Source organism: Anomaloglossus baeobatrachus, chromosome 1 (genome assembly GCF_048569485.1).
Source record: "Anomaloglossus baeobatrachus isolate aAnoBae1 chromosome 1, aAnoBae1.hap1, whole genome shotgun sequence".
NCBI lineage: Eukaryota > Metazoa > Chordata > Amphibia > Anura > Aromobatidae > Anomaloglossus > Anomaloglossus baeobatrachus.
This window is the reverse complement of record NC_134353.1, coordinates 974,785,981-974,812,960: the sequence shown is the minus strand read 5'-3', so window position 1 is coordinate 974,812,960 and position 26,980 is coordinate 974,785,981. Positions and strand designations below refer to the sequence as shown.

The window sequence follows — 26,980 nt, the reverse complement described above, 5'->3', positions numbered from 1 at the left end:
TGTTTGCGATCTGATGGGTGATTGGGTGTGTGATCTGATGTGTGTGAGTGTGTGATCCACTGCAGGTCCTCCCACTCAGCGTTTGGTGAGTGTGATTGCCGTGTATCATAAAGTATCCTGCAGTATCTTTAACTTTTTAAGCTGCATGAACACTTCATTATTGAACCGCGACTAGGGCTTATTTTTGAAGTAGGGCTTAAATTTAAGCCTTGCTCCGAAAATCTCTGCTAGAGCTTATTTTTGGGGGAGGTCTTATGTTTGGAAAAACACGGTAGTATAACAGTGCTCGAGTTCCCCATTGACTTCCATTATACTAAGTACACGAGTATAAAGTATACAACTGCTTGTTAGGAGAACCAGAGCATGTCAGTGCTCTCTAATCACTAGTTAAGAGTACCAGAGCATGGCAGTGCTCTCTAATCACTAGTTACGAGTGTGGAAACACGGGGGTCAGTGGGTGCTCTCGTCTACTAGTCCAGCCGCCTTTATAAAAACAGCATGACCCAGGGCTCATGCCAACTGAATGCCCGACCTCCTTAACCGTGGGCGTAACACTACTCAGACAACACAGGGTGAGGGAATCACAATATTAAGGCTTTATTGGATCCCCAAACAATTAACGGCACATAACACATAACCAGCAAAACAACAGAATGTTACAGGCAACAGAGTCTCACCCTTCCGCTGCCTCACCAGGGGTAAGAATGTCCGTGCCTCAGAGCTTCCAGGGCTACTTACTCCAATCCAGCAGAACCCCACTTTTGGCGGGCACCCACCGAGAATGGAATAACGCCAGATTTAGGAAGCTGGCTGAGGTCTGAAAAGTCTGTAGTCAGGTGACTGTATTGTCCCAACCTGGGTTTCTTCTTTAAGTAGTCTCTGGTGTGATGATATAATCCTGGCAGCGAGAGTCAAAATCCCTAGACTGTGGTATGGTCTCCAATCGGAATCGGAGCCCCGAGATTGAAGCCATGTAACCAAGTGATCCGCTAGTCAGAGCCAAAGTCCCTAGACCGAGTCCACAAGGCGTCCTGGTTCTGATCCCCTAGCCAGCTCCTAAGAGCTTAGACTGGAACATCCACCAACAACCTGGTGACTCCAAGAAGTCCCCTTTCATAGCCCGCACCTTCCCTTAGAATATACTGTGCCCTTATCGGATTGGTTGTACAAGGTTGCTTCTCTTATTGGATGAATTTCAAGCAGCATGGATAATGTTCATTTAAATGATGTGGACAGAAAGACTGAGGATATTTACATGTAGTCTGCAATCCACAAACTAGACAATGGCCACTGAGATAATTTACATTAGATTAGAAATACACAACTATATTACAATGAATGCTCAGAGGGTCCGGTAGAATCAATAGTTTAGCAAGCATGAGTTAACACGCAGAAGAACAATACGTCTGGCTAATGTAAGAAATTTAACCCACGACACACATTGAAAAAGTCTGTGTCGTGACAACGAGTACCCAAGCATGGGAGTGCTCTCTCATCACTAGTTACAAGTACCAGAGCATGGCAGTGCTCTCTCATCACTAGTTAGGAGAACGAGAGCATGGCAGTGCTTTCTCATCACTCGTCTTAACCCCTTAACGACCCTTGACGTACTGAGTACGTCATGGTGCCATGGTGCTAAATGACCCATGACGTACCCAGTACTTCATGGCGAAATCACGGCCCCGGAGCCCCGGTGAGTGCAATCGGTTCACACAAACCTTAGATTCGGGGAGGAGGGGACTTCTGCCTGACCTCAAGAGGGGTGGTGCCTCCTCCCCGGACCTACGGAGGCTGTGATTGGCTGACGAACACCACTCAGCCAATCACAACCACTGTAATGTTTCAGCCATTGAAAATGGCTGAAACATTGAAATCCAGCCCTGATCAGTGCAGATGTAGCACTGATTATTGGCTGGAGCTGGATGATCGGTGCTTCACCCGCCCCCAGCTCTGATTGGAGAGATCGGCCTGGTGACCGATCTCTCCAATCACCGTGGATCTGGGGCCGGTAACCACTCCACTCCGCTTTACTCCGTCCGTGGAAGCCGAGGGGAGCGATCCCTGCAAGTGCCCTGGTAAGCTCCTGCCCCTGATCCGCTGCAAGCGCCGCCAATCCTCCGCCGATCTCCTCTATCTGCCACCGCTCTCCCCCATCAGCCGCTGCCCCCCTCCGTGAGCTGCTGCCCGCTCTCTCCCATCCTCATCTGTTGCCCCCTCCACCATCTCCCACCCTGCGCGATCTGCTGCCCGCCTCCGCCATCTCACCTTCCCGATCCGCTGCCCGCCTCCGCCATCTCACCTTCCCGATCTGCTGCCTGCCTCCGCCATCTCACCTTCCCGATCTGCTGCCCGCTCTCGGCCATCTCACCTTCCCGATCTGCTGCCCGCTCTCGGCCATCTCACCTTCCCGATCTGCTGCCCGCTCTCGGCCATCTCACCTTCCCGATCTGCTACTCCCACCATCTCACCTTCCCGATCTGCTGCCCACCATCTCACCTTCCCGATCTGCTACCCGCTGTCCACCATCTCACCTTCCCGATCTGCTGCCCGCTGTCCACCATCTCACCTTCCCGATCTGCTGCCCGCTCTCGGCCATCTCACCTTCCAGATCTGCTGCCCGCCCTCCACCATCTCACCGTCCCCGATCTGCTGCCCCCTCCCCCAGCTCACCCTCCCCGATCTGCTGCCCCCTCCCCATCTCACCCTCCCCGATCTGCTGCCCCCTCCCCATCTCACCCTTCCCGATCTGCTGCCCGCTCCTCCTCATCAGCTGCTGCCCCCCTACCTGATCTGCTGCCCCCTCTCTCACCCTCTATGATCTGCTGCCTGCTCTCTCCCATCCTCTTCATCTGAAGCCCCCTCCCCCACCTCTCACCCTCCCCGATCTGCTGCCCCGTCCACCACCTCTCACCCTGATCTGCTGCCCGCCCTCTCCCATCCTCAACTGCTCTTCCATCTGCCGCGCCCTCTCCCATCCTCCGCCGCGCCCTCTCCCATCCTCCGCCGCGCCCTCTCCCATTCTCCGCCGCGCCCTCTCCCATCCTCCGCCGCGCCCTCTCCCATCCTCCGCCGCGCCCTCTCCCATTCTCCGCCGCGCCCTCTCCCATTCTCCGCCGCGCCCTCTCCCATTCTCCGCCGCGCCCTCTCCCATTCTCCGCCGCGCCCTCTCCCATCCTCCATCCATCTTTTTTTTCATCCCACCTAGTCCCCCCCTTTTTGCAGCACATCCGTGCGTGCATCCTGATTTTTTTTTCTGTAAACTAAGAAAGAAATACAAATAAACTTAGTTTAGGGCCAGTAAAATTATACTGTAGTAATCGGCAACTACAGTATTTTTTACTGAATATCGTAAGGGTTAGCCCAGTGCCACACGTGAGAGCGATGCACGAGTCTCACATCGCATCATCCGGCACGGTCGCTCTCTTCCAGACAGGAGTGTGCGGCTGTGCCGGATAATGCGATGCGAGATTTCGTGCATCGCTCTCACGTGTGGCACTTGCCATAGTGCCAGTTGCAGGCGCTCATTTTATTTTATTTTTTTTTTTTTTTACTGACGTCTGTATTTTTTATTTCGCCAAACTAATTTTTTTGTATGGGGGGGGTCTAGTTTCCAAAATGGGGTCACATGTGGGGGAGCACTATTGTTTAGGCACCTCAGGGGGTCTCCAAATGCAACATGGTGTCTGCTAATAATTCCAACCAATTTTGCTGTCAAATGGTGCTCCTCTTCTGAGCCCTGCCGTGCGCCCAAACAATTGAGTTCCACCACATATGAGGTATCTGTGTACTCAGGAGAAATTGCACAATACGTTTTATGGTGCATTTTTTCCTGATATCCTTGTGAAAAAAAAAGCTACCTGTTTGAAAAAACAATTTTGTGGTAAAAAAAAAAAAAAAATATATATATTTTCACGGCTGAACTTTGCAAACTTTTGTGAAGCCTCCAGGGGTTCAAAATGCTCACTAAACAGCTAGATAAATTCCATGAGTGCTCTAGTTTCCAAAATGGGGTCTCTTGTGGGGGAGCTCCATTGTTTAGGCACCTCAGGGGGGGGTCTTCAAACCCGACATGGCATCCGCTAATGAGTGCAGCTAATTTTGCACTCAAAAATTCAAATGGCGCTCCTTGCCTTCCGAGCCCTGCCGTGTGCCCAAACATTTCATTTCCACCACATATGGGGTATCTGCGTACTCAGGAGAAAATGCACGATACATTTTATGGTGCATCTTTCCTGATACCTTGTGAAAATGCTACATTTTATGGCTAAAGTAACATTTTTGTGTAAAAAAGTAAAATTTTCATTTTTTTCTTCTACATTGCTTTGGTTGCTGTGAAGCTCCTAAAGGGTTAATAAACTTCTTGGATGTGGTTTTGAGCAGAGTGAGGGGTGCAGATTTTAGAATGGGGTCACTTTTGGGTATTTTCTGTCGCCTAGGCTTCTCAAATCACTCAAAATGTGATGCGGTACCTAAAAAATTTTTCTCTGTAAATTTTGTTGGAAAAATGAGAAATTGCTGATGAACTTTGAACCCTTCTAACTTCCTAACGGAAAAAAAATGTGTTTCAAAAATTGCGCTGGTGTAAAGCAGACAAGTGGGAAATGTTATTTAGTAACTATTTTGTGTGACATATCTCTCAGATTTATGGGCATAAAATTTCAAATTTTGAAAATTGCGAAATTTTCAAAATGTTTGCCAAATTTCAGAAATTTTTACAAATAAACGCAAAACATATCGGCCTAAATTTACCACTGACATGAAGTACAATATGACACGAAAAAACAATGTCAGAATCGCCAGGATCCGTTGAAGTGTTCCAGAGTTATAACCTGCCAAAGTGACACTGGTAAAAATTGCAAAAAATGGCCGGGTTTTTAAGGTGAACACAGTCTGGGGGCTGAAGGGGTTAATATTTACCCAAACTAATGGTAAGAAAATTGCCAACTGCCTACCTGTACATTTGTGTAGAGATACTGCTATTCAATGAATTCTAGGGTTACCCGAAGTAGGTGCATAGTATGTGTGCTATAGGACAGCACGCTATAGGACAGCACGCTATAGGACAGCACGCTGCCTTTAAGTATCCATTATCTCAGGTGCCCCATCTGTACATTGATTACCTGTTACCAGTTATGACAGCTAGCCCATATCTCACTACTAATTACCTGTTACCAGCTGTGACAGCTAGACCATACCTCATTGATTACCCGTTACCAGTTATGACAGCTAGCCCACACCTCATTGATTACCAGCTGTGACAGCTAGCCCACACCTCATTGATTACGTTACCAGCTATGATAGCTAGCCCACACCTCACTCATTACCCGTTACCAGCTATGTCAACTAGCCCACCTCACTCATTACCCATTACCAGCTGTGACAGCTAGCCCATACCTCACCGATTACTGTTACCAGCCGTGACAGCTAGCCCACACCTCACTGATTACCTGTTACCAGCCGTGACAGCTAGCCAACACCTTACTGATTACCTGTTACCAGTATGATAGCTAGCCCATATCTCACTGATTACCTGTTACCAGCTGTGACAGCTAGTCCACACACCGCACTGATTACCTGTTACCAGTATGATAGCTAGCCCATATCTCACTGATTACCTGTTACCAACTGTGACAGCTAGCCCACACCTCACTGATTACCTGTTACCAGCTGTGACAGTTAGCCCACACCTCACTGATTACCTGTTACCAGCTGTGACAGCTAGCCCACATCTCACTCATTACCTGTTACCAGCTATGACAGCTAGCCCATACCTCACTAATGGCCTGTTACCAGCTGTGACAGCTAGTCCACACCTCACTGATTACCTTTTACCACCTGTGACAGCTAGTCCACACCGCACCAGTTACCTGTTACCAGCTATGACAGCTAAACCATACCTCACTAATGGCCTGTTACCACCTGTGACAGCTAGTCCACACCGCACCGATTACCTGTTACCAGCTATGATAGCTAGCCCACACCTCACTGATTACCTTTTACCATCTAGTTTCCTGTCAGCCAATAGGAATGATTCTTCTTAATTTTAATACAATTTTCAGAGACGATAATCAGTAATTCCACAGGACGTTTCGTTTGTTGGCAGCAATGTAAGATTTTCTGTCCTCTCTTCCTAAATCTCTATACATACTCTATATTGCAATCTGCTCTGGATATGTGCTCTCTCCTCAGCCCTCTTGTGTAATTCAGGCCTTTTTGTTGATTGGATTTTTTTTGCCTCTGCCCTAGTTTTGCTCTGCTCACGCTTCTCTATGTCCCATACTGACCACTATCTACAAAATACAGGATAAGTTTTCAACCGGATAAAATAAAAGACTTGTATTTTATGGAAGTGCTGCACTGACTAGAGACTTTTGCATTGTATTTACATCATTCCTTTCTTGACCCTTCTCTCCCAAATGCTTTTTCCTCATTAATTCCTGGAGTAATAAGAGTTCCCCAAGAATGAGATAAAATGGAGTCTCTGATGGAATTCAAGTTGCAGCCTGTCCTAGTCTATGTCAGGACGGTGCAGACTTACAGCTTCGGAGACCTGTGTTTCATATGACATCAGCTTATTCACACACATCTCAGTTAGTCAGGAGCAAGGCTGCCATATCTGAAGAAATCTATATCTCTGCCTCACTGACCACAACAGGGGATACCTCCATCTTCATCCTCCTCAATGCTTGTCTTCCAGTTGGGCACATTCAGTCTCCGTGCATTGCTATGAAATTGTCAGACTGACAGAGAAGGGGGGGATGATGCTGAAGATCCCCACATCGACTACAGGGTGGGATAAACAGGTTTCTTCACACATCTCACCCCTAGCTCCCAACTGCTGACTTTGTTATGGGTGATACAGCTCTTGTCACTTGAAATACAGGTCTCAGGATCTGTACGCCTTCAGTCTATAGCCCGTCCTGACCCGAAACTAGGACGGGCTGCAGTCTGAATGATATCAGGGATGCCATTTTATCTCACTGTTGGAGAACCTTGCTTCTGGATAGTTCTTGTTTCGCTTTCTTTTCCTGCACGGTTCCCAGCACTGTGCTCTGCACTCCAGTGATGCCTCCTCTTACATTATACACATAACCTCACGTACATATCACGACACATGAGCACTCTTCTTGGCTCAGTGCTCCTCTTTCGTCATGCTTTCAGTACACCATGTTTTGGACTCTGCTCTCTCCATAGCCCAGATCTCTTCAGTCCTGCCCTCGCTCTTATGTCCCTCATCTGTTCTTGTGGCACTCATCCTTCCATCAGCCGTGATCTAACTATGGTCACCTAGTTTCTGTTCTAGGTTTTGATCATTGCTGATCTCATCCTTCTCAATCTCTTCCACCTGCCTCTCCCGGAAGGCTTCCCATGACCGCACAGACTGGATCGCCTGGCTCTGCGTGATAACACACTAGGTACAACACCTGATTCTGCTTACTTTTTGGCACATAAGATGGACGTCGTCCTTGGCACGTGGCGTTTCCAGAGTGTTCTTCAGATTGCACGCTGTCTCATGTGGTGCAGACCAATATGCCAGAGAAATATATGAGGAAGCCTGTACGTTTCATCATTTGCAGATAGCGGAGTCTCCTTCACAGTTAGTAGATGTCTCTGGACGGCAGCACGCAGCAACGTGTAATGCTATATGCTCATCTGCTCCACTCATTCTCTGCAGGTTTCTTCCAGGTAATCACCACCATCTCTGGTCCTTCATCCACCTCTTCTTGTGGCCAAGCATAAAATCCATCCATCCATTTATTGTAGAAAGAGTCCTGCCGTGTTATACACAAGTAGTGAGCATCCGACCCCAGACTGTGACCTCTGCCACGCACTGTAAATAGTGTCAGCAACACTTTCCTGGTCCACCTCCCTCTCACCTCTCTATGGTCGGTCCCTCTCACCTCGGCGCTCTGCGGTCGGTCCGTTTCCTCCCACCTCGGCGCTCTGCGGTCGGTCCGTTTCCTCCCACCTCGGCGCTCTGCGGTCGGTCCGTTTCCTCCCACCTCGGCGCTCTGCGGTCCGTCCCTCTCACCTCGGCGCTCTGCGGTCCGTCCCTCTCACCTCGGCGCTCTGCGGTCCGTCCCTCTCACCTCGGCGCTCTGCGGTCCGTCCCTCTCACCTCGGCGCTCTGCGGTCCGTCCCTCTCACCTCGGCGCTCTGCGGTCCGTCCCTCTCACCTCGGCGCTCTGCGGTCCGTCCCTCTCACCTCGGCGCTCTGCGGTCCGTCCCTCTCACCTCGGCGCTCTACGGTCGGTCTCTTTTACCTCGGCGCTCTACGGTCGGTCTCTTTTACCTCGGCGCTCTACGGTCGGTCTCTTTTACCTCGGCGCTCTACGGTCGGTCTCTTTTACCTCGGCGCTCTACGGTCGGTCTCTTTTACCTCGGCGCTCTACGGTCGGTCTCTTACCTCAGCGCTCTACGGTCGGTCTCTTTTACCTCAGCAGTCTACGGTCGGTCTCTTACCTCAGCGCTCTACGGTCGGTCTCTTTTACCTCAGCAGTCTACCCTCTGAACCCTTCCCCTAGCAGTCCTTATTCAGTCTCAGCAGTCTCTTCTCTGTCTCCTTACCTGTTGTCTCTCTTATCTTCTCGGTTATAACCATTCTCCTGACTCAGTCACCGGTGAAAGAAGACACCACACCGGCGCTGGACTTGTGACCAGAGCTCCGTGTCCACAGAATGATAACTGTCTCCGCTGCCAGAACGATGGATATTCATAAGCTGGAGAAGGTTGGTCTTCAGAAACATGGCGGATACCTCAGCATAGAAGAAACAAAAGAAGACTGCGCATGCGCAGAAACTGAAGCTTTACTAGAGACTGAGGAGGAACAGGAAGAAAACACACGGGAGGTGGGCGGAGTTTTGTGAGAGCGGAACGTACCATCATCTCCGGGAGAGGGGGGAGCCCTGCGGCCTAAACAGGAAGAAGCGGCTGCCGGTGAGTGATTATTACCCGAGCTCGTCAGTCTGATGTAATGTCCGGGAGTGACATGTGCATATAAGCCTTCATACATATTATATACCTCACATTACCTCATATATCTCACCACCTCATACATATCATATACATCACCACCTCATATACCTCACCTCATACATATCATATACCTCACCACCTCATATACCTCATCTCATACATATCATATACATCACCACCTCATATACCTCACCTCATACATATCATGTACCTCACATCACCTCATATACCTCACCTCATACATATCATATACATCACCACCTCATATACCTCACCTCATACATATCATATACCTCACATCACCTCATATACCTCACCTCATACATATCATGTACCTCACATTACCTCATATACCTCACCACCTCATCTCATATACCTCACCACCTCATATACCTCACCTCATATACCTCACCTCATCTCATACATATCATATACCTCACATCACCTCATATACCTCACCTCATACATATCATGTACCTCACATTACCTCATATATCTCACCACCTCATACATATCATATACATCACCACCTCATATACCTCACCTCATACACCTCACCTCATCTCATACATATCATATACCTCACATCACCTCATATACCTCACCTCATACACCTCACCTCATCTCATACATATCATATACCTCATATATCTCACCACCTCATCTCATACCTCACATCACCTCATCTCATACATCATATACCTCATCTCATACATATCATATACCTCATATACCTCACATCACCTCATCTCATACCTCATATACCTCACCTCATACATATCATATACCTCACCTCATACATATCATATACCTCACATCACCTCATACACCTCACCTCATACATATACCTGACATCACCTCATATTCCTCATCTCATACATCATATACCTCACCACCTCATACCTCACCACCTCATCTCATACCTCATATACCTCACCTCATACATATCATATACCTCACCACCTCATCTCATACATCATATACCTCACCTCATATACCTCACCTCATATACCTCACCTCATATATATCATATACCTCATATCTCACCTCATACATATCATATACCTCACCTCATACATATCATACACCTCACCACCTCATATTCCTCATCTCATACATCATATACCTCACCTCATACATATCATATACCTCACCTCATGTACCTCACCTCATACATATCATATACCTCACATCACCTCATATCTCACCTCATACATATCATATACCTCACCTCATACATATCATACACCTCACCTCATACATATCATACACCTCACCACCTCATATTCCTCATCTCATACATCATACCTCACCTCATACATATATACCTCACATCACCTCATATTCCTCATCTCATACATCATATACCTCACCTCATACATATATACCTCACATCACCTCATATACCTCACCTCATACATCATATACCTCACCTCATATACCTCACCTCATATACCTCACCTCATATATATCATATACCTCATATCTCACCTCATACATATCATATACCTCACCTCATACATATCATACACCTCACCACCTCATATTCCTCATCTCATACATCATATACCTCACCTCATACATATCATACACCTCACCACCTCATATTCCTCATCTCATACATCATATACCTCACCTCATACATATCATATACCTCACCTCATGTACCTCACCTCATACATATCATATACCTCACATCACCTCATATCTCACCTCATACATATCATATACCTCACCTCATACATATCATACACCTCACCACCTCATATTCCTCATCTCATACATCATACCTCACCTCATACATATATACCTCACATCACCTCATATACCTCACCTCATACATCATATACCTCACCTCATATACCTCACCTCATATATATCATATACCTCATATCTCACCTCATACATATCATATACCTCACCTCATACATATCATACACCTCACATCACCTCATATCTCACCTCATACATATCATATACCTCACCTCATACATATCATATACCTCACCTCATACATATCATACACCTCACCACCTCATATTCCTCATCTCATACATCATATACCTCACCTCATACATATATACCTCACATCACCTCATATTCCTCATCTCATACATCATATACCTCACCTCATACATATCATATACCTCACATCACCTCATATCTCACCTCATACATATCATATACCTCACCTCATACATATCATATACCTCACCTCATACATATCATACACCTCACCACCTCATATTCCTCATCTCATACATCATATACCTCACCTCATACATATATACCTCACATCACCTCATATTCCTCATCTCATACATCATATACCTCACCTCATACATATATACCTCACCTCATACATATATACCTCACATCACCTCATATACCTCACCTCATACATCATATACCTCACCACCTCATACCTCACCTCATACATCATATATCTCACCTCATACATATCATATACCTCACCTCATATACCTCACCTCATATACCTCACCTCATACATATCATATACCTCACCTCATACATATCATACACCTCACACATATCATACACCTCACCACCTCATATTCCTCATCTCATACCTCACCTCATACATATATACCTCACATCACCTCATATTCCTCATCTCATACATCATATACCTCACCTCATACATATATACCTCACATCACCTCATATACCTCACCTCATACATCATATACCTCACCACCTCATACCTCACCTCATACATATACCTCACCACCACCTCATATACCTCACCACCTCATATACCTCATCTCATACATCATATACCTCACCACCTCATACACCTCACCACCTCATATACCTCATCTCATACATCATATATCTCACCACCTCATATACCTCATCTCATACATCATATACCTCACCACCTCATACCTCACCACCTCATATACCTCACCTCATACATCATATACCTCACCACCTCATATACCTCATCTCATACATCATATACCTCACCACCTCATATACCTCACCTCATACATCATATACCTCACCACCTCATATACCTCATCTCATACATCATATACCTCACCACCTCATATCATACATCATATACCTCACCACCTCATATACCTCATCTCATACATCATATACCTCACCACCTCATACATCATATACCTCACCACCTCATACCTCACCACCTCATCTCATACCTCATTTACCTCACCACCTCATATACCTCACATCACCTCATATATCTCACCTCATACATATCATATACCTCACCACCTCATACATCATATACCTCACCTCATACATATCATATACCTCACCTCATATACCTCACCTCATATACCTCACCTCATACATATCATATACCTCACCTCATACATATATACCTCACCACCTCATATTCCTCATCTCATACATCATATACCTCACCTCATTCATATACCTCACATCACCTCATATTCCTCACCTCATACATATCATATACCTCACCTCATACATATACACCTCACCTCATACATATCATATACCTCACCACCTCATCTCATACATCATATACCTCACCACCTCATACCTCACCACCTCATACACCTCACATCACCTCATACACCTCTCCTCATACATATCATACACCTCTCCTCATACATATCATACACCTCACCTCATACATATCATACACCTCTCCTCATACATATCATACACCTCTCCTCATACATATCATACACCTCTCCTCATACATATACACCTCACCTCATACATATCATACACCTCACCTCATACATATCATACACCTCACCTCATACATATCATACACCTCACCTCATACATATCATACACCTCACCTCATACATATACACCTCACCTCATACATATCATACACCTCTCCTCATACATATCATACACCTCTCCTCATACATATCATACACCTCTCCTCATACATATCATACACCTCTCCTCATACATATCATACACCTCACCTCATACATATCATACACCTCACCTCATACATATACACCTCACCTCATACATATCATACACCTCTCATACATATCATACACCTCACCTCATACATATACACCTCACCTCATACATATCATACACCTCACCTCATACATATCATACACCTCTCCTCATACATATCATACACCTCTCCTCATACATATCATACACCTCTCCTCATACATATCATACACCTCTCCTCATACATATCATACACCTCTCCTCATACATATCATACACCTCACCTCATACATATCATACACCTCACCTCATACATATACACCTCACCTCATACATATCATACACCTCTCATACATATCATACACCTCACCTCATACATATACACCTCACCTCATACATATCATACACCTCACCTCATACATATTATACACCTCTCCTCATACATATCATACACCTCTCCTCATACATATCATACACCTCACCTCATACATATCATACACCTCTCCTCATACATATCATACACCTCTCCTCATACATATCATACACCTCTCCTCATACATATCATACACCTCTCCTCATACATATCATACACCTCACCTCATACATATCATACACCTCACCTCATAGATATCATACACCTCTCCTCATAGATATCATACACCTCACCTCATAGATATCATACACCTCACCTCATACATATCATACACCTCACCTCATAGATATCATACACCTCACCTCATAGATATCATACACCTCACCTCATATATATCATACACCTCACCTCATACATATCATACACCTCACCTCATACATATCATACACCTCACCTCATACATATCATACACCTCACCTCATACATATCATACACCTCACCTCATGAGGTATAAGCCACCTTTTGCTTTGCACACTCTTGGCATTCTCTTGATGAGCTTCAAGAGGTAGTCACCGGAAATGGTCTTCACTTCACAGGTGAGCCCTGTCAGGTTTAATAAGTGGGATTTCTTGCCTTATAAATAGGGTTGGGACCATCAGTTGTGTTGTGTAGAAGTCTGGTGGATACACAGCTGATAGTCCTACTGAATAGAATATTAGAATTTGTATTATGGCAAGAAAAAAAAGCAGCTAAGTAAAGAAAAACGAGCGGCCATCATTACTTTAAGAAATGAAGGTCAGTCAGTCAGTCAAAAATCGGAAAAACTTTGAAAGTGTCCCCAAGTGCAACGCCAAAAACCATCAAACGCTACAAAGAAACTGGTAAAATATCTGCTAGGAAACTACTGCTAAGGACAAGAAAAAAGCAGAAGAGACTTGTTTGGGCTAAAGAACACAAGGAATGGACATTAGACCAGTGGAAATCTGTGCTTTGGTCTGATGAGTCCAGATTTGAGATCTTTGGATCCAACCACCGTGTCTTTGTAGAAAAGGTGAACGGATGGACTCTACATGCCTAGTTCCCACCGTGAAGCATGGAGGAGGAGGTGTGATGGTGTGGGGCGGCTTTGCTGGTGACACTGTTGGGGATTTATTGGAAATTGAAGGCTTACTGAACCAGCATGGCTACCACAGCATCTTGCAGCAGCGTGCTATTCCATCCGGTTTGCGTTTAGTTGGACTATCATTTATTTTTCAACAGGACAATGACCCCAAACACACCTCCAGGCTGTGTAAGGGCTACAGTCATATGAAAAAGTTTGTGCACCCCTATTAATGTTAACCTTTTTTCTTTATAACAATTTGGGTTTTTGCTATTTCAGTTTCATATATCTAATAACTGATGGACTGAGGAATATTTCTGGATTGAAATGAGGTTTATTGTAATAACAGAAAATGTGCAATCTGCATTTAAACTAAATTTGACAGGTGCATAAGTATGGGCACCTCAACATAAAAGTGACATTAATATTTTGTAGATCCTCTTTTTGCAGAAATCACAGCCTCTAGTCGCTTCCTGTAGCTTTTAATGAGTTCCTGGATCCTGGATGAAGGTAGATTTGACCATTCCTGGTTACAAAACTATTCCAGGTCAGTTAAGTTTGATGGTCGCCGAGCATGGACAGCCGCTTCACATCATCCCACAGATGTTCAATGATATTCAGGTCTGGGGACTGGGATGGCCATTCCAGAACATTGTAATTGTTCCTCTGCATGAATGCCTGAGTAGATTTGGAGCGGTGTTTTGGATCATTGTCTTGCTGAAATATCCATCCCCTGCGTAACTTCATCTTCGTCACTGATTCATGCAGATTATTGTCAAGAATCTGCTGATACTGAGTTGAATCCATGCGACCCTCAACTTTAACAAGATTCCTGATGCCGGCATTGGCCACACAGCCCCAAAGCATGATGGAACCTCCACCAAATTTTTCTGTGGGTAGCAAGTGCTTTTCTTGGAATGCCGTGTTTTTTTTTTGCCTCCATGCATAACGCCTTTTTATATGACCAAACAACTCAATCTTTGTTTCATCAGTCAACAGGACCTTCTTCCAAAATGTAATTGGCTTGTCCAAATGTGCTTTTGCATACCTCAGGCGACTCTGTTTGTGGCGTGCTTGCAGAAACGGCTTCTTTCGCATCACTCTCCCATACAGCTTCTCCTTGTGCAACGTGCGCTGTATTGTTGACCGATGCACATTGACACCATCTGCAGCAAGATGATGCTGCAGGTCTTTGGAGGTGGTCTGTGGATTATCCTTGACTGTTCTCACCATTCTTCTTCTCTGCCTTTCTGATATTTTTCTTGGCCTGCCACTTCTGGGCTTAACAAGAACTGTACCTGTGTTCTTCCATTTCCTTACCATGTTCCTCACAGTGGAAACTGACAGTTTAAATCTCTGAGACAACTTTTTGTACCTTCCCCTGAACAACTATGTTGAATAATCTTTGTTTTCAGATCATTTGAGAGTTGTTTTGAGGAGCCCATGATGCCACACTTCATAGGAGATTCAAATAGGAGAACAACTTGCAAGTGGCCACCTTACATACCTTTTCTCATGATTGGATACAGCTGCCTATGCAGTTCAAAGCTCAATGAGGTTACAAAACCAATTTAGTGCTTTAGTAAGTCAGTAAAAAGTAGTTAGGAGTGTTCAAAACAAGAAATTGATAAGGGTGCCCATACTTATGCACCTGTCAAATTTAGTTTAAATGCAGATTGCACATTTTCTGTTAGTACAATAAACCTCATTTCAATCCAGAAATATTACTGAGTCCATCATTTATTAGATATATGAAACTGAAATAGCAAAAACCCAAATTGTTATAAAGAAAAAAAGGTTAACATTAATAGGGGTGCCCAAACTTTTTCATATGGAAATATTTCAGAAAACTGACCCACACATCCTACAAGTGTGTATAGGTGCCAGCTGAAAAAACCTAGCAAATACAAAATGGATACAGCTGCACAGTAAATGCCATCAATGTATAAGGGAACTCTGGTACTGCATTACTGCTATATGAAAAAATGAGATTTTTAGTTTATGAATTGGCCAATGCATGTAAGCCCGGAAACCAACGGCAAGGTAAATCTCAATATTCCGGGTCCCTAACTAAAATGCCACTATCTAGGTTAAAAACATCCATGTCTGGGCAGCTAGACTAAAAATCTAACTTGAAATGCCACTATCTGGACTAACCTCCATGTCTGGGCAGCTAGGACTCCTGGTATAAGGATTGTGAACACAGCCTGGTTTATAGGGCGGAGTGCTCAGTCACAAAAAAAAAAAAAAAAAAATTCACTGCAAATATTTCAAAAAACTGACCCGCACATCCTACAAGTGTGTATAGGTGCCAGCTTTTTCATATGACTGTATTTGACTTAGGCTACTTTCACACATCAGGTTTTTTCCATCAGGCACAATCCGGAAAAAAAAACGGGTAAAACGGATGCGGTACCGCATCCGTTTCATCCACATAGATTTGCATTGTTACCGGATTGTGCCTGATGGCTTTGCGTTGCATCCGTTTTTTTCCGGATGCGGCAAAATTAATTAAAGCGGTGGCCGGAGGCAACGTATCTTGCAATGTTTTTTTTGTCCGTCAAAAAAAAACGCATCGCGCCGCATCCGGCCGCTGCGGCGAATTTTTCAATGCATGCCTATGGACGCCGGATGCGGCGCGATGTGGAAAAAAAACGCATCTGGCCGCCGCATGTGGTTTCTTCCACTGCGCATTCTCAGTAGTGTGCCGCAACCGGAAAAAAACGGCCGGGCCGCATGTAAAATCTTATGCAAAGGATGCGGTGTTTTTGTCGCATCTGTTGCATAAGTTTCACAGCCGGATTGAGCCGCACTGCTCAAACCAGATGTGTGAAAGTAGCCTAAGAAGGAGAGTGATGGGGAGCTACGCCAGATGACCTGGTCTCCACAGTCACCAGACCTGAACCCAATCGAGATTGTTTGGGGTGAGCTGGACCGCAGAGTGAAGGCAAAAGGGCCAACAAGTGCTAAGCATCTCTGGGAACTCCTTCAAGACTCTTGGAAGACCATTTCCAGTGACCACTTGAAGCTCATCAAGAGAATGCCAAGAGTGTGCAGAGCAGTAATGAAAGCAAAAGGCGGCTACTGTGAAGAACCTAGAATATAAGACATATTTTCAGTTGTTTCACACTTTAAGTATTTCATTCCACATGTGATAATTCATAGTTTTGATGCCTTCAATGTGAATCTACAGTTTTCAGAGTCATGAAAATAAAGAAAACTCTTTGAATGAGAAGGTGTGTCCAAACATTTGGTCTGTACTGTAAATATCATATACCTCACATCACCTCATATACCTTTCATATACCTCACCTCATACATATCAAAAAATAGCAACAGAAAGAGGAGATAAAAACTCCTCCAAAAAAGTAATATACTCACAGCAAAAAAGAGGGCAACCAGTCCAGTCAGCCCAGGCCAACACATCTATGCACAAACAGGCTGCAGACAAGCCTCTCACCATGATGGACACTTCACAGGCGCAAGGTAAATTGCACACTAGTGGCGCGCATAGGGCACTGTTCACACTCGTATGCGCATGGTGTCCAGCCAGCAACCCATTACCACGCCCTTACTATTAGGTTAGGCGGGTTACCCGGACACTACTCACTGCAGCACACAAGGGACAGAGACTCCACTATGCACGGCCGTATTAAGAGGCCCGGCTGCACCCCGTGTTAAAAAAAGGTGCAAAAAATATATATCAAATATATATATATAAGGTATTAGTAAATTGGCCAATGTACATAAGCCCACAATCCTCATCACAGATCCTCATGCTTGTGGGTCCCTACACTAATAAATATCAAAAAATAGCAACAGAAAGAGGAGATAAAAACTCCTCCAAAAATGTAATATACTCACAGCAAAAAAGAGGGCAACCAGTCCAGTCAGCCCAGGCCAACACCTCTATGCACTAGTGTGCAATTTACCTTGCACCTGTGAAGCGGCCATCATGTTGAGAGGCTTGTCTGCAGCCTGTTGTGCATTAGATGTGTTGGCCTGGGCTGACTGGACTGGTTTATCTCTTTTTTGCTGTGAGTATAACTCACCTCATACATATATACCTCACATCACCTCATATACTTTTCATATACCTCACCTCATACATATCATATACCTCACATCACCTCATATACCTCATCTCATACATATCATATACCTCACCACCTCATATACCTCACCTCATACATATCATGTACCTCACATCACCTCATATACCTCATCTCATACATATCATATACCTCACCACCTCATATACCTCACCTCATACATATCATGTACCTCACATCACCTCATATACCTCATCTCATACATATCATATACCTCACATCACCTCATATACCTCACCTCATACATATCATATACCTCACATCACCTCATATACCTCACCTCATACATATCATATACCTCACATCACCTCATATACCTCATCTCATACATATCATATACCTCATATCACCTCATATACCTCACCTCATACATATCATATACCTCACATCACCTCATATACCTCACCTCATACATATCATATACCTCACATCACCTCATATACCTCACCTCATACATATCATATACCTCACATCACCTCATATACCTCATCTCATACATATCATATACCTCATATCACCTCATATACACCTCACCTCATACATATCATATACCTCACATCACCTCATATACCTCACCTCATACATATCATATACCTCACATCACCTCACATATACCTCACCTCATACATATCATATACCTCACATCACCTCATATACCTCTCCTCATATACCTCATCTCAAATACATCACATACCTCACCTCATTACCTCATAAACCTCGCCTCATGACATTATACCCATCACACATCACCTCATATACCTCACCTCACACATATCATACCTCACATCACCTCATATACCTCACCTCACACATATCATATACCTCACATCACCTCATATACCTCATCTCATACATATATACATCATAAACCTTGCATCACCTCATACACCTCGCCTCATATACATCACATACCTCACATTACCTCATATACCTCGCCTCATGACATATACTCCTCATACCTCACCTCATATACATCATATACCTCACCTCATATAAATCACTTCATATACATCCCGTTCCTCACCTCATATAAGCTTCATTTCTCACCTCATATATATCACTTCATGAACATCCTATACCTCACTTCATGTATCCCATATACTTTTTATACCCGTTATACCTCACCTCATATACCCCTCATACCTCACTTCATATACCCCATCTCATATACATCATATACCTCAACTCGTATACCCCATATACCTCACCTCATATACATCATATACCTCACCTCATTTGCCCCATATACCTCATGGACCCCTCATATCTCACCTCATATACATCATATACTTCACATCATATACCCCTCATACTTCACCACATATACATCAAAAACCTCACTTCATATGCCCCTTATACTTTACCTCATTTACCCCTCATCTCACCTCATATACATAATATATTTCACCTAATATACACCTCATACCTCAGTACGCCACATGAGAGAAGGTGCGGATGTCTTCTGATCATGGGCAGTGAGTGTCTTTGAAGCCAGGACACATACTCCCGTCATCTGAGTACTCAACATGAGAGAAGGTGCGGATGTCTTCTGATCATGGGCGGTGAGTGTCTTTGAAGCCAGGACACATACTCCCGTCATCTGAGTACTCCACATGAGAGAAGGTGCGGATGTCTTCTGATCATGGGCGGTGAGTGTCTTTGAAGCCAGGACACATACTCCCGTCATCTGAGTACTCCACATGAGAGAAGGTGCGGATGTCTTCTGATCATGGGCGGTGAGTGTCTTTGAAGCCAGGACACATACTCCAGTCATCTGAGTACTCCACATGAGAGAAGGTGCGGATGTCTTCTGATCATGGGCGGTGAGTGTCTTTGAAGCCAGGACACATACTCCCGTCATCTGAGTACTCCACATGAGTGGAGGTGAGTGTCTTTGAAGCCAGGACACATACTCCCGTCATCTGAGTACTCCACATCAGTGGAGGTGAGTGTCTTTGAAGCCAGGACACGTACTCCCGTCATCTGAGTACTCCACATGAGTGGAGGTGCGGGTGACGTCTGATCATGGGCGGTGAGTGTCGTTGAAGCTGGGACACGTACACCCGGCGACAAAGGGGCTCAATGCTAACAGGTACATAGCCGTGCGCCCATGTGCAACATTGTATCACGTTGCCATGATGCTGGGCATTGTAAAGCATGTTAGCATGCTGATAGGGGCCAGATAACATGCTAAGTGGGCCGACTAGCCAGGAAAGTAACGCCCCTCTGAGTAGTCACAGCCCGCATTAGTATCTCATAACCAGTCTTTAGAAATACGTTTTCTATGGATCGGTTTACAGTATGTGCTGCTATATGCGGGGAATATAAAACTGAAGAATTGCCGGCACCTCCTAAACTGAAGGTCTGAACCAGTGCAAACTGAACGTGGCATGCATTATCCAATATAACAGCTGCACTCCGGTAAAGGGAGGGAAAAATAACTGAAGGAGGTAAATAGAGAATATTGAAAGGAGAATCTGCATTGCTGCCCGGAAAACATGACAACAACCAGTTCAGCCGTTCAGGGAGGGCCGGCAATCCTTCTATATTGTATGATTGCGTCATGCCCTGTGTCTGCACTCCTCCCACTGACCTCCTGTGTCTGCGCTCCTCCCACTGACCACCTGTGTCTGCGCTCCTCCCGCTGACCTCCTGTGTCTGCGCGCTCCTCCCGCTGACCTCCTGTGTCTGCGCGCTCCTCCCGCTGACCTCCTGTGTCTGCGCGCTCCTCCCGCTGACCTCCTGTGTCTGCGCGCTCCTCCCGCTGACCTCCTGTGTCTGCGCGCTCCTCCCGCTAACCTCCTGTGTCTGCGCGCTCCTCCCGCTAACCTCCTGTGTCTGCGCGCTCCTCCCACTGACCTCCTGTGTCTGCGCGCTCCTCCCACTGACCTCCTGTGTCTGCGCGCTCCTCCCACTGACCTCCTGTGTCTGCGCGCTCCTCCCACTGACCTCCTGTGTCTGCGCGCTCCTCCCGCTGACCACCTGTGTCTGCGCGCTCCTCCCGCTGACCTCCTGTGTCTGCGCGCTCCTCCCGCTGACCTCCTGTGTCTGCGCGCTCCTCCCACTGACCTCCTGTGTCTGCGCGCTCCTCCCGCTGACCTCCTGTGTCTGCGCGCTCCTCCCGCTGACCTCCTGTGTCTGCGCGCTCCTCCCACTGACCTCCTGTGTCTGCGCGCTCCTCCCGCTGACCTCCTGTGTCTGCGCGCTCCTCCCACTGACCTCCTGTGTCTGCGCGCTCCTCCCACTGACCTCCTGTGTGTGTGCGCGCTCCTCCCGCTGACCTCCTGTGTCTGCGCGCTCCTCCCAGTGACCTCCTGTGTCTGCGCGCTCCTCCCAGTGACCTCCTGTGTCTGCGCGCTCCTCCCAGTGACCTCCTGTGTCTGCGCGCTCCTCCCAGTGACCTCCTGTGTCTGCGCGCTCCTCCCAGTGACCTCCTGTGTCTGCGCGCTCCTCCCGCTGACCTTCTGTGTGTGTGCGCGCTCCTCCCGCTGACCTCCTGTGTCTGCGCGCTCATCCCGCTGACCTCCTGTGTGTGCGTGCTCGTCCCGCTGACCTCCTGTGTGTGCGCGCTCCTCCCGCTGACCTCCTGTGTCTGCGCGCTCCTCCCAGTGACCTCCTGTGTCTGCGCGCTCCTCCCAGTGACCTCCTGTGTCTGCGCGCTCCTCCCAGTGACCTCCTGTGTCTGCGCGCTCCTCCCAGTGACCTCCTGTGTCTGCGCGCTCCTCCCAGTGACCTCCTGTGTCTGCGCGCTCCTCCCAGTGACCTCCTGTGTCTGCGCGCTCCTCCCAGTGACCTCCTGTGTCTGCGCGCTCCTCCCAGTGACCTCCTGTGTCTGCGCGCTCCTCCCAGTGACCTCCTGTGTCTGCGCGCTCCTCCCAGTGACCTCCTGTGTCTGCGCGCTCCTCCCAGTGACCTCCTGTGTCTGCGCGCTCCTCCCAGTGACCTCCTGTGTCTGCGCGCTCCTCCCAGTGACCTCCTGTGTCTGCGCGCTCCTCCCAGTGACCTCCTGTGTCTGCGCGCTCCTCCCGCTGACCTCCTGTGTGTGCGCGCTCCTCCCGCTGACCTCCTGTGTGTGCGCGCTCCTCCCAGTGACCTCCTGTGTGTGCGCGCTCCTCCCGCTGACCTCCTGTGTCTGCGCGCTCCCCCCAGTGACCTCCTGTGTCTGCGCGCTCCTCCCGCTGACCTCCTGTGTGTGCGCGCTCCTCCCGCTGACCTCCTGTGTGTGCGCGCTCCTCCCGCTGACCTCGTGTCTGCGCGCTCCTCCCGCTGACCTCCTGTGTCTGCGCGCTCCTCCCGCTGACCTCCTGTGTCTGCGCGCTCCTCCCACTGACCTCCTGTGTCTGCGCGCTCCTCCCGCTGACATCCTGTGTCTGCGCGCTCCTCCCAGTGACCTCAGGTGTTTTCATTGTTCTATTGCAGGTTCTTTTCTAGCCCATATAAGAGGTCAGTTTGGACACAAAAAGAGGCAGAGATGTAGCCTAGGCCCCAGGTGAGAGCTGCGCCTTGGCGCGGTAACTGGGCTCAAGTCAATTTGGCCAAGTTTGCAAAATAACTTCCGTCCTCTTCACTTGAGTGCGACTGTTAGGCTATGTGCGCACGTTGTGCAAATACATGCAGTTACGCTGCGCTTTGTAGCGCATCGTAACTGCATGCGTCCTGCGTCCCCTGCACAGTCTATGGAGATTGTGCAGGGGCCGTGCGCACGTGGCGTTTTAGAGCGCAGCGCTTCGGCTACTGTTGAAGCGCTGCGTAAAAGGAAGTGACATGTCACTTCTTCCGTGCGCTTTGCCGGCAGCTCCTGCTCTGTCTATGGGAGGAGCTGCAGGCAGAGCGCATGGAATCGGCTTCACTGCGGACATTTCTGCAGCGATTTAAAGCGCACGTGCTCTTCAGATCGCTGCAGAAATTTCTGCAGTGAACTGTACGCAACGTGCGCACATAGCCTCATTTTGGATAAGGCAGGGAATATACTGCAGACATGTGAACAGAAGGGCTCGAGGTCCCGGAGGCAGAGGACCTGACAGGATCCCTTTACGTTCAGGGTGCCAACACTTTTGTCCGGCCCATTTGTAGGTGAAATTTTTTACATTTTGCCTGGATAATAATTTTGTTTTGAGTTTAGTAATAAAATCTTTAAATATACAGACTGCCTAATAATTATGCACAGCACATAGCGTATATCCCCCATAGAATATACCTATGTTCCCTGCACAGCACATAGTGTATATCCCCCATATAACATACCTATATTCCCTGCACAGCACATAGCGTATATCCCCCATATAATATACCTATATTCCCTGCACAGCACATAGTGTATATCCCCCATAGAATATACCTATGTTCCCTGCACAGCACATAGTGTATATCCCCCATATAACATACCTATATTCCCTGCACAGCACATAGTGTATATCCCCCATATAATATACCTATATTCCCTGCACACCACATAGCGTATATCCCCCATATAATATACCTATATTCCCTGCACAGCACATAGCGTATATCCCCCATATAACATACCTATATTCCCTGCACAGCACATAGCGTATATCCCCCATATAACATACCTATATTCCCTGCACAGCACATAGCGTATATCCCCCATATAACATACCTATATTCCCTGCACACCACATAGTGTATATCCCCCATATAACATACCTATATTCCCTGCACAGCACATAGCGTATATCCCCCATATAATATACCTATATTCCCTGCACAGCACATAGTGTATATCCCCCATATAACATACCTATATTCCCTGCACAGCACATAGCGTATATCCCCCATATAACATACCTATATTCCCTGCACAGCACATAGCGTATACCCCCATATATTATACCTATATTCCCTGCACAGCACATAGCGTATATCCCCCATATAACATACCTATATTCCCTGCACAGCACATAGCGTATATCCCCCATATAATATACCTATATTCCCTGCACACCACATAGTGTATATCCCCCATATAATATACCTATATTCCCTGCACACCACATAGTGTATATCCCCCATATAATATACCTATATTCCCTGCACAGCACATAGCGTATATCCCCCATATAACATACCTATATTCCCTGCACAGCACATAGTGTATATCCCCCATATAATATACCTATATTCCCTGCACAGCACATAGCGTATATCCCCCATATAATATACCTATATTCCCTGCACAGCACATAGCGTATATCCCCCATATAATATACCTATATTCCCTGCACAGCACATAGTGTATATCCCCCATATAATATACCTATATTCCCTGCACACCACATAGTGTATATCCCCCATATAACATACTGTGATAACACGCTCCGGGATCGCCTTTGCTGGGTTCAAAGGGCACGTATTCACCTCAGGCAGACAGCCGAATTCAAGGTGTAACTGACGCTTGGTCAGGTTTATTGCAGTGAAGCATAAACAAAAAGAAAAAAAAACACCAACAAAATAAATCCTTGCCTGTCCGGCACTAACTATACACAGTGTTATCCTAACTACCAACTGGAGGGCTTCTCCCTTCCAGCTAAACCATACAAACATCAGGCACTGCTCCTCACAAGTGTCTCCTACACAGCCAGGCTTACTGTGTTCCCAGATGGAGACCCTCCCCCAACTTCCCAGATTCCTTTTACCTCCGTCCTTCACCTCCCATTAATCCATTAGTAGCCAGGTGATCCTGGCCAGGCTAAGTCACATAGGACCGATACCGGGGTGAGATATACCTGCCCTCATCCACTAATCCCACATGAGTCTCACATATCCCCCCCCTCTGCTCAGACCACCTCGGCTGAGCAACGGCACCCACAAAACAGTGCACACGAGACAGGGCATCAGCATTCCCCATCCGCACCCCCGGGCGGTGCTCCACTGTAAAACGGTAGGCCTGAAGTGCAAGGAACCACCGGGTCACTCGGCCATTCCGTTCCCTATTCAAGTGCATCCACTTGAGAGGGGCATGGTCAGTGATCAGCCGGAACTTCCTTCCAATCAAGTAATATTTAAGGGACTCTAGAGCCCACTTAATGGCTAAGCATTCTTTTTCCACTATGGCATAGTTGCGTTCATGCTTATTAAGTTTCCGACTAAGATAAAGGACCGGATGTTCCTCTCCGTCCTTCAGTTGTGACAATACAGCCCCGATACCGGCATCAGAAGCGTCCGTTTGGACCACGAACTCGCTGCGGAAGTCAGGAGTCATTAGCACAGGTTGAGAGCAAAGAGCTAGTTTTAAGTTATGGAAGGCTTCTTCGGCTGCCGTGGTCCATTTGATCATGACAGAGTCTTTCCCTTTGGTAAGGTCCGTCAGGGGAACAGCGGTAGCCGCAAAATTGGGAATGAACCGTCGGTAGTAGCCGGCTATTCCCAAAAACGCTCTCACCTGCTTCTTGTTGACTGGTTGCGGCCATTTCTGAATGGCTTGTATCTTGTCAATCTGGGGTTTAACAATTCCCCTCCCAATTACGTATCCCAAATACCGGGCTTCTTCCAGCCCGATATGACATTTCTTGGGGTTTGCTGTTAGACCCGCCTCCCGCAGGTCCTCAATCACAGCCTCTAGTTTCTGGAGGTGCGTCTCCCAGTCCAGGCTGTATATGACTATGTCATCCAAATACGCAGAAGCATAGTGCCTATGGGGCCTCAGGACTCGGTCCATCAACCTTTGAAAGGTTGCCGGTGCCCCGTGTAGTCCAAACGGCATATACACATACTGGTATAAACCTTCCGGTGTAGAAAACGCGGTTTTCTCTTTAGCGGCCTCTGTTAGCGGGATCTGCCAATAGCCCTTCGTTAAGTCTAGGGTCGTGATATACCGGGCTTTTCCAAGCCGATCTATTAATTCGTCGACCCGTGGCATAGGGTATGCATCAAATTTGGAGACCGCATTTAATCTCCTGAAGTCATTGCAGAATCTAATGGAGCCGTCTGGTTTCGGTATTAACACAATCGGACTCGACCAGGCGCTATGCGATTCCTCGATTACACCTAACTCTAACATGGTCTTCACTTCTCGGGAGACAGCTTCCCGCCGAGCCTCCGGTATTCGGTAGGGCTTTACCTGAACTGTTACCCCAGGCTCTGTTATGATGTCATGTTTAATGAGAGTGGTCTGCCCGGGCTTTTCCGAGAAAAACTCGTGATTGTTGATTACAAACTGCTTGACGTCGGTCTTTTGCCGCTCCGACAGAGTCTCCGCCGTCCCGACATCCGGTATGGTCTGCTTGCAGACCGGAAGGGCCAGACCTGCTGACAGAGCTGGACGGTCCTTCCAGGGTTTTATCAGATTCACGTGATAAATCTGTTCAGGCTTCCTTTTACCAGCCTGGTACACTTTGTAGTTTACCTCACCCACCCGTTCCTTAATTTCAAAGGGGCCTTGCCACTTTGCCAGAAATTTGCTTTCTGCCGTGGGGACCAGGATCAACACCCTATCTCCGGGTGCAAAAGTAC

At 46.8% G+C, this 26,980-nt stretch overlaps 2 protein-coding genes across 3 annotated transcripts in view; one reads left to right on the top strand and one right to left on the bottom strand.

Moving 5' to 3' along the window:
* The window catches only part of GBA2 (glucosylceramidase beta 2), a 165,392-nt gene extending 156,651 nt beyond the window's left edge, over window positions 1-8,741 (bottom strand). The window contains 2 exon segments of the mRNA XM_075330500.1: window positions 7,439-7,772; window positions 8,569-8,741. Of these exon segments, the coding sequence (XP_075186615.1) occupies window positions 7,439-7,450 (12 nt within the window). The 5' untranslated portion in view covers window positions 7,451-7,772; window positions 8,569-8,741.
* Window positions 8,742-8,784: 43 nt separating this feature from the next.
* Window positions 8,785-26,980, top strand: part of RGP1 (RGP1 partner of RAB6A GEF complex) — a 79,142-nt gene continuing 60,946 nt past the window's right edge. Inside the window, exons 1-2 of one of the 2 annotated variants that reach the window (XM_075330522.1) lie at window positions 8,785-8,937; window positions 22,928-22,997. The gene's annotated coding sequence lies outside the window, so the exon portion shown is untranslated. The remainder of the gene's footprint in view (window positions 8,938-22,927; window positions 22,998-26,980) is intronic. The other variant, XM_075330512.1, reaches the window with a different exon arrangement.